At 36.4% G+C, this 17,992-nt stretch overlaps 1 protein-coding gene across 2 annotated transcripts in view; it reads left to right on the top strand.

Annotated features, from left to right (window-relative positions):
* The window catches only part of RAB28 (RAB28, member RAS oncogene family), a 66,564-nt gene that overhangs the window by 574 nt on the left and 47,998 nt on the right, over window positions 1-17,992 (top strand). For both annotated transcript variants that reach the window (XM_063157650.1, XM_063157649.1), the window contains exons 2-3: window positions 6,869-6,965; window positions 12,141-12,229. In XM_063157650.1, the coding sequence (XP_063013720.1) occupies window positions 6,869-6,965; window positions 12,141-12,229 (186 nt within the window). The remainder of the gene's footprint in view (window positions 1-6,868; window positions 6,966-12,140; window positions 12,230-17,992) is intronic.

Raw genomic sequence — 17,992 nt, 5'->3', positions numbered from 1 at the left:
GCTCCAGGCCCTCCAGGCACGGGGGACGCGGGCTCTTCCCGCCGGTGTCCGCACCGTGCCCCGCAGCCGAACCCTCTGGCGGGCCTTCCGACCCGAGGAGGTATCGTCACCTAAAAGACGTACACGACTGTAATCCAATTTTCTTGAGCCGCGGGCAAAGGAGCGGCCAGTAACGTAGTTCGTGCTGTGCTGACGCAGTTGCCGTGGTCCCCGTGCGCTGCCCGTGTCGCGACGGAGGCAGGAATGGCTCGGCCGCAGCCGCTGGAGCAGCCCAGAGCCGCTCTCGGCGGCTGCAGTGCCCCGGGCGGGCAGGGCTGGGGTCCGGACCGGGCACGGGGGTTCGCGGCTCCCCTCCAAAGGGACGAGCAGGGAAGGTCGCTTAGCTGGGGCTGCAGCGCCCTTCCTTTCGGATACAGAGCTGCCAGCCTCCCGAGCTGGATGAAACACTTTGCATCTAGTGGAGTTACTGTTCAGAGTTTGAAAAGGCACTGCTGGGTCTATTTTAGTTTGTAACTTCTATGTTTTTGTTTTTTTTTTTTTTTCCCTATCTGTAATCACCATAATGAAACCCTGTTTATAAACGTTTATTTATCAACAATAATCAAACAATAATCAAAACAACCAAACAATAATCCAACAAATTTCTCTTTGTAAAAGAGAAATTTTGACAAGGAGAGACCAAAGAAGGCAAAAGAAAGGCTGCTTTCTTGACCATTTAAAATAGTTACTGATCCTAACTATTCCCTTGAACATTGCATATTGGCATATATAGCCTGAATAATTTTGTGAGACACACCTGAAAATAGTAAATTTATTGTATGATTGAAGTATACAGTTCTTTCCTCTGTCATTAACTTTTGAAATTGCAAGGAGAAGAAATTCTGCGTGCTTCACAGTTCATATGAAAAAAGGAAATGTTCGTAGAGCTGGTTTAAGTGTAGTCCCTTGCATTAATAGGAATAAGCTCTAAGTGAAAGTACATGTGGTTTTGCTCACTTACTTACTCAGAGCTCTGTAAAGAAACAAAACATTTTTTTTGTCTCCAGTGATTCTAAACCCAGTCTGAAGTGGTATTGTGTTCATGTGAGTCAGTAGATGGGCAGTTCCAACCAGCTGTGTGATGAGAGCATAATAAATGTACAGCATCGACAGCTGAAGTGCTGCTTCATGGGTAGCATTTCCCAGGAGTTTCCCATTCACACTGAAGAATCCTTTCACTGCTGCTGTTGAGCAGCTTGTGGCAAGACCTCTTGCCAAGCATGGATTTTCAAGCATTCTTGAGTTTTGATATATATTCCTGTTGGTTCCTACCTCTCTCTCAGGAGCTGCCACTCACTGCATCTCCTGCTGACTCCAGGAATCTCATGCTTCCAGGGCAGGTTCTTGGGCATGAGCAGCAGCAGTACTCTGGTGGGCTGCTTTTCCTCCCGTCCCCCCTAGATGATGCTGTAATAGAGGCTCCTTCCCACCATCCCACTGGCTGGCAGCACTCACAGATTTATTGTAGGGTCTTGTAAAAATAAAGAAGCAATTGGGTCATGGAATGGAAGGATAAAATGTATCTACTACTCTTTTTTACCTCAGAAGACTAAATTGTTGAGGCTCCTCTCTTTTGTTGTCTACTCGTTCCGCTTACTTGTTGAAACCTGTGTATGTCTATGTGTTTTCAGCTCTAAATTGCCTGGCTCTCACATCTGGTTCACAGCTGGTCTTCACACACATGCATACTTACCTCTCTTTTACTGTGCAAGGTGTTGGTTTTTCTCTTCCTGTCACCCTGGGACCATGAGACAGGAGGTGTGTAGAAAATGATGGCATATATCTGAAATGCTGTATCTTGTACTTAGTGTGAGGTGTTCACATTTGTCTTCTTTTACCTCCTCTTTTCCAAAGAAACAACAAAAAAAAATTGTTGTTATGGGTCAGGTGGAAACTTGCTGTTTTCCTCACCCATTGCTTAGAAGCAATGTGACTCGAGTTCTGTGAAGGGATTGGTAGCAGCTTAAAAACAAATCAATGTCAGTTCAAGCTAAAGGTAATGTTTGTACTTACACTAGCTAGGAATTGCTCTATCCATGAGGCAAGGGAGGCGTGATGTGCTTCTGTTAATTTGTTTTGAGGTGGTTGAATTGATAACTGGATACTTAAATTTTTAAGGGTAGCAATAAGCACTGCTGGAGCAAACACAAGTAAAGAAGAGTAAAAGTGGAAGAAGGCATAAGAGTAGAATGTGTAAAACTCTTAGAGTAAAATAGAGATGCAAGGTAATGGTAAACTGTGGAAAATCAAAATTGAGGGAAGCAAGGCTGGTTAGTCAGAAGATAATAGAGGGTGATTTTAATGAACTAGACAAACTAGGAAAACAATCTAAAGAGCAATCAGAAGTGGGGGCAATGGGGAGATGAAAAAATCCAGCAATTATTAATAGCAGTTGGCTCTTTGATTTTGAATATAGGAAGGACATATATACCCACAGCTGCCTTACGTGTCTAGGTTTTAAATCAGACCACTCTTCCTGGGCCAAAATGATTTTCCATTAAAATAAACCAACATTACTACTAGTATGGATTGAAAAAAAAAAAAAAAGGATGTTATGATCCAGATATTTCTACTCTTTTTGTGCATAGATTGGCTTAATACTGAAATATACAAGGATGCTGATTTAAGATAGAATATTATGATTTGCCAATGTTGAAAAAGGTTTTGGGCCTCTGGAAGTAAATCTCAGAGCTTTTAATGGGAAGGGAGGTCCTGAAAAATAGGTGTGCTGAGGTTCTGTTTGTTTGCTGTCTGTTGTAGCTGGAACTGGAGTATGGTATCAGAAACATCCTACCTTTCCTTCTGGTAACAATGGATGATGAAAATGAAATAATGAATGCTCAAGCTATGGGAGTGGTAGGAGCTAAAACATAGGTTGGCATAAAAAGTAGTGTCCTGCTTACTTAAGGATTTTTTTAGAATAGAAGATTTTTAAGCATTTTGAATTGCCTTGTTACACTTGGGCTCAAAAACTTCATAGATGGTGACAAAAATATTTTTATCACTGTTGAGTCTCGCAAATGGAGAACTGAATGAAGTGTGCTGTGCAGATTGGCCCAGCTGCATCAGAGACCTACATCAAATGTCAAGAAGTTATGATAATTTTCTCTTTTTCAGTGGAGAAAGTTGCATCAGTAGTTGGCAGTGGGATGGAAGGACATTAGCTTGGACAGTTATGTGTTTTTATGGTAGTTAAAGCATTTCATCATTTAGCCTAGTGTTTGTTTTAGTTTTGCTTTTCCTAAAATTCTTGTCAGTAAGATAGGACATGACTGAGGGATTAGTGTAGCTGTGCTTGGATAATGGCATTGATGTTCTAGAAGGGAGTGAGAGAAAGGATAGATACATGTGGTTTTTGGAAAACAGAGTTTCAATTTGTGGCTAAAGTTTGTGTGTGAATGGAAATTCATGGCTTCAGAGCTATGTGCTTGCATCTAATTGAATTTTTGGTTTAGTTTTCTTTCTTACAACTGTGATACTACACTTTGGCACCGCTTTCTCAAAACTTAATTCTATAGGACTTTACTCAAAGAGGTGTCATTGGTGGGGTTTTCCCTACAAGTTTCTGGTTGCCCTGATGAGTAGTCATTGTCAGAGCTGGCTATCATTGCTTGTTCCATATGACTTTCAATTTAATTACTTTTTAGTTTATTTCATAGATATTTGCTTTTTTTCCTCTTTACTCATTATGTAGGTCTTCAGGAACAGCATGTCAAATTCAGTTTATACTGAATTGTTGACATTGAAAAATAGAAGCAAGGAACTGTTATGCCTTTTATGTAAGGTTAAATTCCATCTTTGCTTCTTTGAAAAAAGCCTTCCCAAATATCCTATTGTATTTTGAACTTAGAATACTGTACTTTTTTTTCTTTTACTGCTATCTTGGTTGCTGTATATTAGAGTTCAAAGACATTTTCTTGTTTTTAACAAGGCTTCTTTAACCCCAACCTTCAATGAAGTATTGATATTTAGAATAGGATGTTTACATTAGGTGTGTGAACCTTCCAAACAGATGGAATTTTTGCTGGAAATTCTGCTATGCAAGCTGGTGACCTGTTTGTCTTAATAGAGCTGCAAAGGAACAAAGGCCTTCATACTATTGTATTGTTTTCTGAACCTGACATTAAGGGGTGAAATTGTATGGAATGCAAACTTTCTAAAAAATGGGCACTGATTACTTGTTTATTTTTACAACTACAGTTCTACTGAACCATTATTTAACTTTCATTAATTGTTATATAGATTGTATTCAACATGTCCTCAGGTAAAACAGTTGGGCAAAATCTTTTCTGGCAAGCATGGCAGGGAACACTTCTGGGATTTGAAGGGAGTATTTGCATTGTAGAGGCGCTTGAATATGCATTGACATAACTTCTTTGTTTATTGTTGTAAAGAAGTTTGAACTGTTGCTCTTAGCATTTTGTGGATAAATGCTTGTTTTGTGAAAAAATAGAGGACCCTAGACTGGTAATTCAACACCTTGAGCTCTAACATTTATTAGGAAAAAATTTAAGAAGGAGTTAGTCAATGATTTTGTGCTATAAATTCCTTTGCATTCAAGAGCACAGTGGAGAAAAACTGTTTCAGAGGACTTTGCCATGCTGTTGATTACTTGCTACTCTTATAGGTCAGCTGTTATTGAATATGTGTCATTTCTTGTTACTAACAGCCCTAGAAGTCTTCAGGGATTATTGAATGTCAAAGAATGATAAGCTAATATTTACTGAGCCTTTAAAATAAGAATGGAGTGGTTGCTTATTTAATGAGGATCTTAATTAGTGTGTTGGAGAATATAGAATACTGTGATATAGTCAGATGCTACTTGAATCTGTACTCTAGGCACTAGTTACTTTTCCAAAAAGGAAAATTTCAAGAGGACTGAATAGTGTATTCATGCAGTTGTCTTATTCTCATCTACATCTTTAAGGTCATAAAAAATTAAAGATGTCATTGTAATCTTGACATGCTAACTGTTGAGATTAAGTGAATCAGTTCTACTGACTCTTTCAGTACTGTAGTCTGAATCTGTATTGAATTTTATTTTGTGTGTGTTGTTAGGATTACTGTCACATAGCTGAAGGCAGAAGAATCTTCTCAAGATTTGCTCTCTGTGGTCTTCCCCCTTTCCACAGGGATATAAATATATAAGTGTACTCATGCTATTTCTAGTTTACTTGCTTTTTTCCCCATTTGTTTTTTTATTTTTAATCCTCTTGGGGCTTGAGTTCAGTGAAGTAAATGAAAATGTTGCATTAGGCTAACACTGACTTGTGGAATTGTTTCCTAAACATGTCTTCTGATATGAAAATATCATTCATTGTATATATGCCAGTGATAGGAATATAAATATGATACAGAAACATGAAAACAGTAAATCTTATTTTATTTATTTAATAGGAAATCTAATAGTTGAATAAATATTTGCCAATTCATAATAGAGTGTTAATGCTGGAGCTCTGGTGATAATGTTTTAATGCTAAAAAGGGTGTTTTTTTCTGTGTACATGTGGCATTAGCCTAATTTAGATCTTTGTTATAACCTTCTATTCAAGGACCTTGCCTACTCTCATATTTCGGAACTATTTGCATTATTTTGCTATTGCATTTTTAAATGTGCTCCTAACAGCAATTCTGATAACAATTGGTATGACTTATCTCTTCATGGCTTGATAAATGGAAAACTGGCAAGAAAAAACCCTTCTGGCCTGCTTTGAGTTTTCTTAGACAGTGTAAAGGTTTTGTGAGCCTCTTAGTATTTTTCCTTCTCTATATAGGTAAAGAAATATTTAGATTTTTTTTCTGTAGTTAATTTGTATATTTGTTTACAAATGTCATGCCAACAAGAGATTTTTAAGTGTACACTAATTTGATGTTGCTTATATTTTATAATTTTTAATATTTAGTATTTTTTTCACAATGCAGACTTCTGAATTATTTATGATTGTACCACTATTTTCTCCTTTACTTTTTTTGTGGGCCTTCTTTGTATATTTCTTTCCTTTTCTACCCCCACCAATTTTTTTTTTTTTTTTTTTTCTTCAATGGAGACACTAAATTGCTACCAATAGAATGTAAGTGCCTTGCTTCAGTAGTTTGCCCAGGTTAGTTGTGTATCCTTCCAGCCATATACACTAAATGCTTATTATTAGGTTAACAGTGTATTGGTTTGCTTTCATAAAGCCACAGAATACCAATTGAAGAAATAAATTTTCAAATTTCTGCTGAAAGGAATAAATCTATAAATGTGCATTCTTAATATGTGTTTACCTTCTTTTTCTGTGTGCAAGAAAGGACTCTTCCCATTTAAGAGTTCGTGTAATCCCTGATCCCAAAACTGATGTACAGTGGCAGAATCTGGCCACACTCAGGAGCCCTCTGTGGGATCCTGCACTGTGCAGGTCTCTATTCTCTCCCAGAAAATTGGTCTGGGATCATGGTGTTCCTTACCAGAGAGGACCCTTGTTTTTGAAATGAACGCTTTTTAAAAATACTGAGATCTTCAGGTACAGATGGTGTTGCCTAGATTTATGTCTGTTTGAGCATACTAATGATACCTCCTTCAACTCTGCACAGTATTTTGTAATAGAACTATTAGAGTTTTTTGAAATCAATGCAAATATGCACCTTGCTTCTTTTTGCATAAATTAGTAGCCTTTGCCACCTCCTGTTATTATGTTGAAACTGACTGGAATCCTTGTCAATCCAAATCCATGAACACTGTTACCATTCATTGATTTAAAAAGTGCTTAACTGTATTTCATACTTTTGAGTTAACATAAAGTTTGTTGCTGTTAAAAATGACGACTTAATTTGATACTGTTCTGTTTTAGACATCCTTAGCTACCCGTTTTGCTCAAGAAACGTTTGGAAAACAGTACAAACAAACCTTAGGACTGGACTTCTTCTTGAAAAGGATATTATTGCCAGGTAAGAGAATAAAAACTAACTCTGAAAGGCTGGGTGGCAGCAGGACTTGCAGAAACAGATTCTTCAGAGTAATGTGTACTAAATAAGCTAAGTGCAGTGATTTTTATGGCAAAGTAAATTAGGTTGTTTGGAGAATATTTTGTTCATACTTTCCTGCCAGGTGTCATAGAGTTATGCATTTGCAACTTACATCTCTAAGTAAAGCACTGAATTCAAATAAAAGGAGTGTTATCTATACTGATGAATTTTATAATCCCTGCTTAAGTGCACTCACTTTCCACGTGAGTAGTGTAACATACAACAATGAAATGGAACTTTAAAGATATTAATTGAAAAAGTATATGTGTTTTGAAAGAAATATATATATTTTTAAATGAAATACACTGCTTATATTTGAGTTGTGTGGGAGATGCATAATGCAGCTATGGACTCACAGTGCTCTAATATGTGAATGCTGTTTTATGCAAGGCAGCATGAAATTGCTGGCATTTAATAGACCACTAAAATTTAGGGTCCCTCGGCACTCATAAAAATACAGTTTGAGCATTCAAGATGTTTCACTTCATGAAGGCAAAGAAACTATTTAGATGCCAGTTGCGGCACACTGCATGGAAAATGCAAAGAAATAATTAAAAAAGAATAATTGCTGGTTAAGTTTGTCTCTGGACAATTGGGGTTTAAAATACGTCTTTTCACTGATTTGTGTGTGCTCATATTCTAAGTATGCAAGTATTTAATTAAAAACATTTGCTTCTGGGTTCAGAAATCAGAAGTTAGAAAAAGTTCGTGTAATTATTAAGAGCTGTAGAGAGATTTGATAAAGTTGATGCAAGTTCTGTAGTTCTGTCTTCTCCTTGTGGAGGATGAGGAGGGAAGGAAACCCAGAAAGTAAGCATTTTATCTGTAAACTGAAGTTATAAGAAAATGTATACAGTTCTTGAACTTATTTTTAAAAAAATTATATTGCAAATAATTTCTTGATTGTGTTTATATATTTTCTTAAGTGAAACAGAATAATCTTTTCAGACTACCCCTATGTTCACTATTTTGGTTTGGCCATTTTGCTGAACTTTTTTAGTATCTGGTGAATGATAAAGTACCAAATCCCAGTGCTTATTTCTCCATAAAATCAACAGAATAATTTTTTTATTGTCCTGCTCATGCCTCTAAAAATACCAGTGTGTATAATGCTTAACAGCAGTACTTGCAAGTGGAATGTGTACACAAATCATGCAGTGTGCATGCTGAGATCTTGTATTTTGCAAGTTTTTATTCCAGCTGTTAAGCATACAGAAACTATTAGTACGTTACTGGGATTCTAAATATCCTTGTTGAGTAGAAAATTTGGAAAATTATCAACTGTTGCTTCATTCATTTTTGTTCATAGTTTATATTGTGTGTGAATTTCATTCATTCATAGTTTATTTTGTAATAAAATCAGAATGCTAGTAAAAATAGCTCCAAAAAGTCTGTACATCTGTTTTCCTCAAAACAGTAGCATTTGCATTCATATTCAGGAAGAAACATTTTTCTGTAGGTTGTCACTCTGGTTTTTGCCTATACCTATATATGTATTTAGGTGTATATGGCTCTCTGTTTCATAGGTAAACTGGATTAGTTGTAGGGAGTAAGAGGGAGGGAGGTTTCATTTCTAAATGCTGGAATGGGAAGCATTACTTTAGTAAGTGGATTTTTCTAATTTCTAGATTAGTTCTGGGTTTGCAGAGTTTACTCTATGCTTGTTTACTTGACAGGTTAATTGAGACCACTGCACAGAAATTATGTGTATCAGTAGGAAAAAGGACTTGATTTCTCTTGTTCAGTAAGAGAATTGATGAACAACTATGGTTCAGTAGTTGTTGTTTTTTTTTCCTTCTTCAATGTAAGCAAAGATTCCAGAAATTAAAATTACAGATTTCTAGAATTACACAGAAGTTTGCATTGGGCTTCATTGAAATATATTATAACTTACAAAATAAAGTACTGTTTTTCTGGATTTTTTTTGTTTTTTTTTTAAATTTTGTTTAAGATAAAAGAGGCATTTGTCTCCAATTGTTTTAGTAACTAATGCAGTTTTGCAGTGAATATAGTAAATATTTTGCATGGTAAAACAGTACAGTTTAATACAAATCAGAAGTACTTTGATAAATTTTGAATGCTTTCTGTGTTGCTCAACATGTGTCTAGTGTTCAACATGAGAAATTCACTTCCTGCAGTTTGTTCAAAATACTTTTTTTTTCAAAGTGCTAATCAGTTTCATTATATTTATTGATGCAGAATCTTGTATAGTCTGGATGCAGCTATGGTGTAAGTTTTAGTGCCTAAATAGTGTATCTGTTACTCAGAGGGTCTGCTGATAGAGACTCCTAAGAGCCATAGTTGTATACTTTTTGGGAGGTTGTGGGTGCAGCTCAGTAAACAGGATTCTCCTGTTAAAAGGATTTTTTTAAAGTTGTTGGTGTAAAAAGTGTTCAGACTTGTGTCTTGACTGTGCAGCACTGCAGGTAAGGTTAACCAGTGCACGAAGGTTCCTCCTGCAGGGTCTCTGCTGCTGCAGCCCAGTGGCTTCACTCCATGCCAGGAGCAGTCTGCACACCTGCACTGTGCCACCTCACGTGTTTCAGCTTTGCATTGTGTGCATTTTCTACAGAGTAAAGAAGTGCTGGGGATTTTTTGTCCCTTAATAGTGTGTTACATGTTATTTTGACAGTATTCTCCTGTTATTTTTATTGGAGAGTTAAGACTGTTTCTAAGAACTGTCTTATTATGCATGGTTTCTTTTTGTTTTTTTTGTAAGTCTCTAGTTTTTATGTTCCTGTTAAATTGAAAAAATAAAAGATTTCAAACTTTTTGCAGAGAACTTTGTCTGCTACTATCTCAGTTGTTAATTAAATACTTGCTAGGTAAATTGCCTGCAGTTTTTCCTTTTGTCAGAATAATCCTAACATCCTTCTTTCTTCCCCAGAATCAATCTGAGCACAAAGCAAATATTACAGAACCTATTTGGAAAAAAGGGAAAATGCAGCATTTTGCACAGGAGATGATCAGTATGAATTTCATAGTTAGTGGGGTCCTAATTAAGAAGTTCACCTTGAACAAACATCCCAATCTCTTTTTTCCCTGTTTTTTTTTCTGTTGTTAATGAAACAGAGTAAATAATTTGTAATAGGAGATTTTTTAAATTGGACAGTCACAGACTATTTAATGTAACTTATTGCACTACAATTTTTAAGGTTGTTCCATGCAGTTATCCAGATACTGGGGCCAGAATGCTGTGCATAATTTTCCTTAGGAGGAAAATCAAGTTGAAACTTTTTAGAGTACTTGAACACAAGATTAGGCATCGGAAAATTACTGATTTTGAAAGTGATAATAAGCATAAAGGTATTTTTTTTCCAAAATACATGTCATGAATAACACAGTGACTTTCCAGCAGAATACATAGGGGTAGAATATTGCAGCATGGTGAGCCTTTGAGCCTGCATAGTTTGCTTACCCACTGAGGACGTGTAGTCTTTTCAGACTGAGGATGCACTGGTTTATGGAAGGCTTTCCTGCATTGTTTGCGATCATTTATATTCTAGGCTTTAAAAATAATTAATTAATTAATACATAGTATATGAATTATCAAAACAAACAAGCTTTTTGTTGATTATAAAAGGTTGCCTTGATTGAATTGGGGTGTTTATGATGTGTTTTCTAAGCTCTATGTAGATTTTTTCTTGGTATTAGATAAAACTCAGAGTAGCCTAATATCATCTCTGTATTTTTGAGACCAAGGTAGTAGTTTTGGGAATCTGCTCTTTTAACCAGATTAAAGCAAGGTTGCATTATAAAAATATAATGTGGTACATGTAATTTCACTGGTAGCATATATTCAGCTATACAGGTATAATTTGCTGTTATTTTCACCTAGTACAGTGATACATTTCCATGGAGCACATTCCCTTGTGTAACCAATGCCATCGTGTCAGTTACAAATTTTCAGCTGAATGGATCATGTGGGGTAAAATCAGATTGTCAACTGCATAAAATAGTTGAATTAAGAATATATCTTAGCAAGCCAAAGTAATGCGCTTATTTTCACTTGATTTGTAATTGTTGTGATGTGAAATTTGTTGCATTTTTTAAAATCTAGGAGTAAAATTAATAGGCAGTTGTGATTATTTGTGAGTATGTAGAATTTGTATTAACATATAAGTGTCATGTGAGTTGTGTGTGGGTTAGAAAAAAATTTGTAAGTCCTTACTCTGTTAGAGTTTGGTGCTGCAGGTAATCAGTACAGTTCTGAAAACAGTTATTACCATGCAAAATGTGAGAAAGTATACTTTAGTATGTTTGTATGTATATGGTACCTTACCTTTCTATGTATATTTTTGATCTGTGAGTTGCTGAGTTGTCTTGGAGAATATGTATGATTTGTAGGATGTTAAATATTCTACATGATTTTTTGCTAGTTTTGTTTTTAAAAACCTATTAACAATTTCAACGTAGCTTAAAAATGGTTCAGAGTAGAAAGGAGGGTCTATTCTTGGTGTAGATTCTTTGAAGATGAGACTGTGTAAATCATGTACAATTTAGCTTCATGCCTTAAGGTGAAGAGTGGAGGAATTAATCATAGTTTGCATCCTCAGCTTAGATGGGTGTCAGCATTTCCATTTTTTTACTCTGTCAACTATACAATTCTGTAACTGTATACTACTATTAGCATCATTACCAAAATGAAGTTATCATGAAGATTTTCCTCACTTCTTGATCTATAAGGAAGATTTGGAGAGGGGATGAGGAAGGAACACACAGTATGAAATAATGGGGATAAGTTGGCATTAATTGTGTTACCTTTCAGTTCCAAGTACCCCACTACAGAACATTCTTTGTGCATTTTTAAATGTTTTGTCAGTGGAATATATTATATAATTTCTATTCAGGAGTGTTATACTTTATGCAATTCCAATTATTTTCTGTCACTATTAGATATGTTAATAGCTAGCTATAGTTTATTGTATCTTAATGACTTAACTGGACACAAATGACTTTTTTCCCAGATGATACAATTATTTTTGTTTCAAAATTTAGTTCCTGTTTCTTGTATACTTGTTAAAAGCTATTGTTGTTGAATATATTTGTGTCTAAATTGTCCAGGTTACACAATATCTGTATAATTTTTTTTTCCAGGAAATCTAAATGTTACTCTTCAAGTATGGGATGTAGGGGGACAAACAATAGGAGGCAAAATGCTGGATAAATATATTTATGGAGCTCAGGTACAGTATAAATGCTGATAATTATATTTTATAGCAATGATTTAAAATTAATTGAAACTTTGTTTGTAAAATTATGCATACATACATTATATTTAGCTTTTAGTTGACTGATTCATGAATCTCAAAAATGTTCAATGTCTGTTCAATCTAAACTTAATTGACATTAATATGCTACTTTAATTTTGGTGTGTAGCTAATTTTATAGAGCTGACATAAAAACCAAAGCAAGTGTGTGCATTTATAGAACTGAATAACTCCCAAGAACAGATGGTTGTTTCCAGGCTTTGTGTCTTGAGTTAAGAAAAGCAATCACAATAAATAGTAAAGGCTATTTGGTTATCCACATGGTAGATAGAGTGGCTGCTTTCAGAACAGCTGCCTCCTGGGGGGAAAAGGTAGAAGGAGGAAATTAAGAGCAATCCTACACCATTAAACTCATACATGCAACTGGGGTTATAAGGGGGCAAACAAAAGGAGACAACCAGGTAGCTAAATATTTTTGCAGCACTCCTATCCAATGAAAATTAACTTTATCTTCAGGTTAACTAAGCAACTTTAAGTGGATGGTAGGATTAAGAGTTAAGTATTATAACTGCATCTTGAGTCATGAGATGATTTAGGAGGATGTATTATAAATGCCAAACTTCTTAGCGTGAGTGATCCTAATATGTGCTTTGTTCCTTAATTTGGAGTTTGTAATGAGACCAATAGGCATATAATGTGCTATTTGATAATGTTATACAACACAGGAATGGCTAATGAAAGAGATTGGGATTTATTAGTGAATTGGATAAAGAGAAACTTGTCAATGTAATGTTTTGTCACTTTCAAAACAATGTCAATATTTTTAGCTGTTGCATCTGTTTATAGCATGTTATTTTTTTAATAAAACCACATTTGCTAACCTGTTACGGATCTAGCAAGCAATAGGAGAAAGTGGCTTCCTTGACAGAGGGAATTTGATTAATCACAAATTGTTGCCATATGTCCAAAGTAAATTTAATGAAGGAAATAAAAGGCTATTAGCTTTGTCTGTATTGAATTTGGTGATAAATGTAAGAGTTTCTTACCAAAAATGGCAGGTCAAAGAGTTAATACCTGTGCCCAAAAGTGCATAAGCAGTTTATATCAATAAGACTAAAGTTTGATTTTTTTTTTGTTATTCAGAACACATTAACAAAAAAACCCTGTGTCCAATCTCTTTGTCTTTAATCTTCCTCCAGTCCTCATTTTAACCCATTTTTTTTTAATGGACTGGTGATTTTTCTCTCCCAATGTTGGCATGTATTGCCAATGTCTGTAAGAGGCTTCTTATCATCAAAGTTGAGTTCTAACACACTTTTCTATTAGCTTTATAACAATGCCTGTTAAAGATGCATAAAATTGTCTCTATTTTCATCTATTCATGAAATGACATGAATAGTTTGAAAAAGCACTGCTTTCAGCTTATTTCTAGGCATAAGCTTATTTAATGTTGAACATCGGTACCTTTTTATAAGAAAAATAGGAAAAGCAAAGAAGAACAAGTAGGAGTATTTGTAAGGGTAAATCCTTTTAAATATGGATAAAAAATTCCCGTGAATGGGCAACAAAACAGCAAGAAAGTAACTGTGAAGAGGTAGCATGGAGTTTGTAAAGGTAAAATGTGCACAGCCAACTTGATTGTTGTCTGTGGTTAGGTGGTTAGCTGTGTGGAGAGGAGAGCAGTGGATGTAATTTGTCTTTGCTTCAGCAGGGCCTTTGACATAATCTCCCACAATATTATTACAATATTACAGTAAATTTACTGAAAATCTGAATGGACAGCTGGATTTAAAGGTCTATAGCTCAGTGTCTTACTGATTTATTTCTTAAGGGTTGGTACTGGACTTGTTTCTTTTACTGATTCTTTTATCAATGGAGCAAAACATTGTAAGTTTATGAATAGCACCAGTTTGGGGAGGAATGGTCACTGTGCTGGAGTGTAGGGCTGCTACTGAGAGAAACCATGACCAGCTGAAGGAGTGGGCCAACAGAAACCTTGGGAGGTTCAGCTGATGACAGATGCCAAGTCCTGCACCTGGTACAGAACAATCTTATGCAGCTGGGAATCAACTGGAGAGTGTGCAGCGAAGGGCCACAAAGGTGATTAATGGTCTGGAGCATCTGTCCTTATGAGGAAAGGCTGAGAGAGCTGTGACTGTTCAGCCTGGAGAATAGAAGGCTAATCAATATATATCCACCATGCAGGAAGGATGCAAAGAAGAAAGAAGCAGGCTCTTTTGTGTAGAGAACCAGAGCAATAGGCACAAACTGACACAGGGGATTCCTTGTGAACATCAGGAAACACATTTTCTCCTGTGGGGATGACTGAGAACTGGCACAAGTTGACCAGAGAGGTTGTAGAGTCTCCATCCTCAGAGATAGCCAAAAGCAGTCTGGACATGGTCCTGAGCAGCTGGCTTTGGGTGCCACTGCTTGAACAGCATCATTGCACCAAATGACTTCCAGAGGTCCCTTCCTACCGCAGTCATTCTGGGAAATGGCTTTGGAGGAAAAAGCTCTTGGATGGATGTCTTATTGAGGTAAAAAACCAGTTTAATGGGACTTTGCAATGCATCCTTGCAACGGTGAAAGCTAATTGAGTACTGATCTGTGTTAGTAAGAATGAAGTAGTCAAATCAAGGAAAGTGATTATCATGCTCTCTGACATTTTTGAGGCTACATTTGAAGTACTGTATTCAGTTTGGGGTTCCCCAGTGCAAGAGAGCCTTTAAAATATTTTAGTAACTTGAGTGAAGGTCGCAAAAAAAAAAAGTGTGTGTGCCTATGATGTGCACTTGGTCAGCGTGTGTGGTGCAGCTGGGATTTTAAACATCTTGTTTGTAAAGTACACAAGCTATACGGATATAGGTAAAGCAGGTGATTTGGATCTGTTGCAGAAATTGTGTTTGTCTGTGTATTCTTCAAATCTAAATAATTCAGGTTTAAAATACATGTGTGGAATTGTTTGTAGCATATCTATGGCAGATGCCGATAGCCTTGTGTAGGTTTCTGTCTATTTGATCATTGTGAGATTCAGAAATCATAAGCTGCTAAATTCTTATTTTTGTGCTCAGAATTAAATATGTATGGTAGGACTACTTCTGAAATCCTATGGCCAGCTGGAGATGGAAGTTTAGAGAATCTCCTGCAACTGAAAAGATTATGGTCTACAGTTCACCTGATCTTGGTTGAAATTTGATCAGAACATCAACAAGAGTAAATGGAGTATCCATCTAAACTTCACTGCAAAAACTTGCCATTAGATTTTTCCTTCTCTCTAATGAGAGATGAATCAATTCTCTAGGATAGATCCTTTGGTTAGGTTGCTGTTAAGATGCCATATTTTGATTGAGATCCCCTGTTTTTTTGTGCCATATTTTAAAAAAAGAATGGCAGATTTGAGCATGAGAACTTTCATTGGTTGCTATTGGAATACGGCTCCCAATATTGCCAGTTATATTGTGCCTGGGCCAGTCTGACCCTCGCTGCTGGGCCAAAGGCAGCAACTGCGGTGTGTCACCCCAGAGATACCTTGGCTTGCTGGTGGTTGCAGCTGGGCACTGAACAAGTCCAGGCTTGTTAGGAACCCCGTTTACCTCAGGAGGAATGGCTTCAGGTGATGGTGAAGAGAAAAAGGATGGATTCTGCTGGAGGGTTTAATGTCCAGAGGTTTATTCCACGGTTACAGAGGTCTGAACGTGAGGACCTGCTCCAACACAATCCCGGCCGCATGGTCTGATTCACCTTTTAAGCTCAGGGACAGGGGGAGGGGAGGTACAGGTGAGCCACCAACCAGGTGAGAGGGGCAGGGTCTCAGGGGAAGTTGACACCCAGACAGGCCAATGACCTCTGGGCATAGGGGCATCCTTTGAACTTGACCAACCACACAACGCCTTGCTGGAATGCTAAGCCTGATTGACAGGAGTCATTCAGCATGGGGGTAAGGGGGAAGGGAGAGAGGTATAGGCACACTTGGGGAAGGAAGTTTACAACACACTGCAACAGGTTGCAGTTGGAGGAATTCCAATTCATTTCTGTCTTTAAGCAGTTGCTTTCTCCCTGCACATTTTTAATTTTTTCCTCTGATATTGCTCATTTAGAACAATGTGGTTACTGCATCCTGTCTTGGTAGCTGAATTTCAGTGATGGGGCAGAAGAACTCTGCAAGCTGTGGAAAAGAAGAGCCCTTTGATCTTTATAAATAAAGGGTGTTAATAATCAACACTGACTGAAAGCTATTTAAAACTACCACATTTATCTCAGAATTGAGAGATGCTGAGAGTAACTGTGTAGTCAGTTGCCACAGCTGTACTGATAGAGAGTAAATAATTCAATTATGGCAATTTAATCACTTAATCACATGTATTTGAGTGACCATGTCCTCAGGATCAGCAAAGACAGGAGTGGTTAAGTATGTGTGGACTGTAAGCTGCTTTCATTTGCAAAAAACTCTGTTTTCATCTGCACGTTTCTGCAACAATTGTGTGCTCTTTACTAAATGAATATTCTGTGACTAGAAAAAATACTCTAGAATTTTGGCCTGACTTATTTTATAATATTAATGAAAATTTGAAAGTTCCTTGATGCAAAAGTCTGTTATAGGACGAGGGTAGCTGAGGATAAATGAAGATGAAAACATATATTTTTAATTATTGTTTTCTCTAACTTCCTTTTATTGTGCCAGATCTTGACATTAACTTGGCATGTCTTAAATTTTGATTATCACTACAAAAATATTGCCTGTTTAAAACACGTCCATACTAACACTTCAGTTTGGAAATAAGGCTGCTGCTGTTTGCATGGTAAATCTTTCAGAAGCACTCCCATACTTACCTGTAATTGCTGCCCCTACCCACATATCTAGTTTAAATTATCATTAAGATCTGGCATATGCTACATCATAAATTGGCTTGTTAATAGGAGTACTGCAGACTCTACTTTCTCCAGGGAGCAGCAAATAATTTCTGCAATATTTTCAGTTTCCAGTGACCTATTTTTGAAAATGCTCTGTAATTCCTAAACAAAAAGCACTCACATGTGCACTAACATAGACAAAATGTCTCTTACTAGAGTGTAATTATGCAAGCAGGGACTATTCACCATGTTGCTGGAGACTAGAGAATCAATGTGCTGTTCTTGGCATGTCGTCTACCATGTGTTTCAAACCTCTTTCATGGCAGGGAAATACAGTACTTTTGTGTAAAAATGGCAGTGTTAATTTTCCTCCTGAATTGCTCACACATAATAGGGAAACAACAGTTTTTATGCTGTCTACTTGGTTTGTACCTCACACAAGCACCAGTTATTGTGGGGGAAGGGTAGATATAAGTTTAATTGTGTTAGGAATTTACATTTTAAAAAAGGAACTTACTATGTTGTGGTAAAATGTTTAGATATGGATAATATTGGAACTAGACTAGTGAAGAGATTTTTGCTTTTATTTTTAGAACATTAGTCTCAAAACAATTAAGATATGATGTTAACAGCTCACTGATTTACACAAAATGTCTGCTGAGGGTGGGATAATACAGAAAGACATAAAATCATTTTAGTCTAGATTTTAGCTAATTACACACAGAAAACTACATATTGACAAGCATTCTATTTAATCTCATAAAGCACACATAATGATAGTTAAAACAAAGACTAGTTTATAGGAGACAAAGAACAGAGTTCTATTTATGCTAACTTTCTAAAGATATACATTAAATAACTTTGTTGTCATTTTAAAGCAAATTT

Source organism: Melospiza melodia, chromosome 5, assembly GCF_035770615.1.
Source record: "Melospiza melodia melodia isolate bMelMel2 chromosome 5, bMelMel2.pri, whole genome shotgun sequence".
In the NCBI taxonomy this organism is placed as follows: Eukaryota; Metazoa; Chordata; class Aves; order Passeriformes; family Passerellidae; genus Melospiza; species Melospiza melodia.
This window is presented reverse-complemented; position numbering and strand designations above follow the sequence as displayed.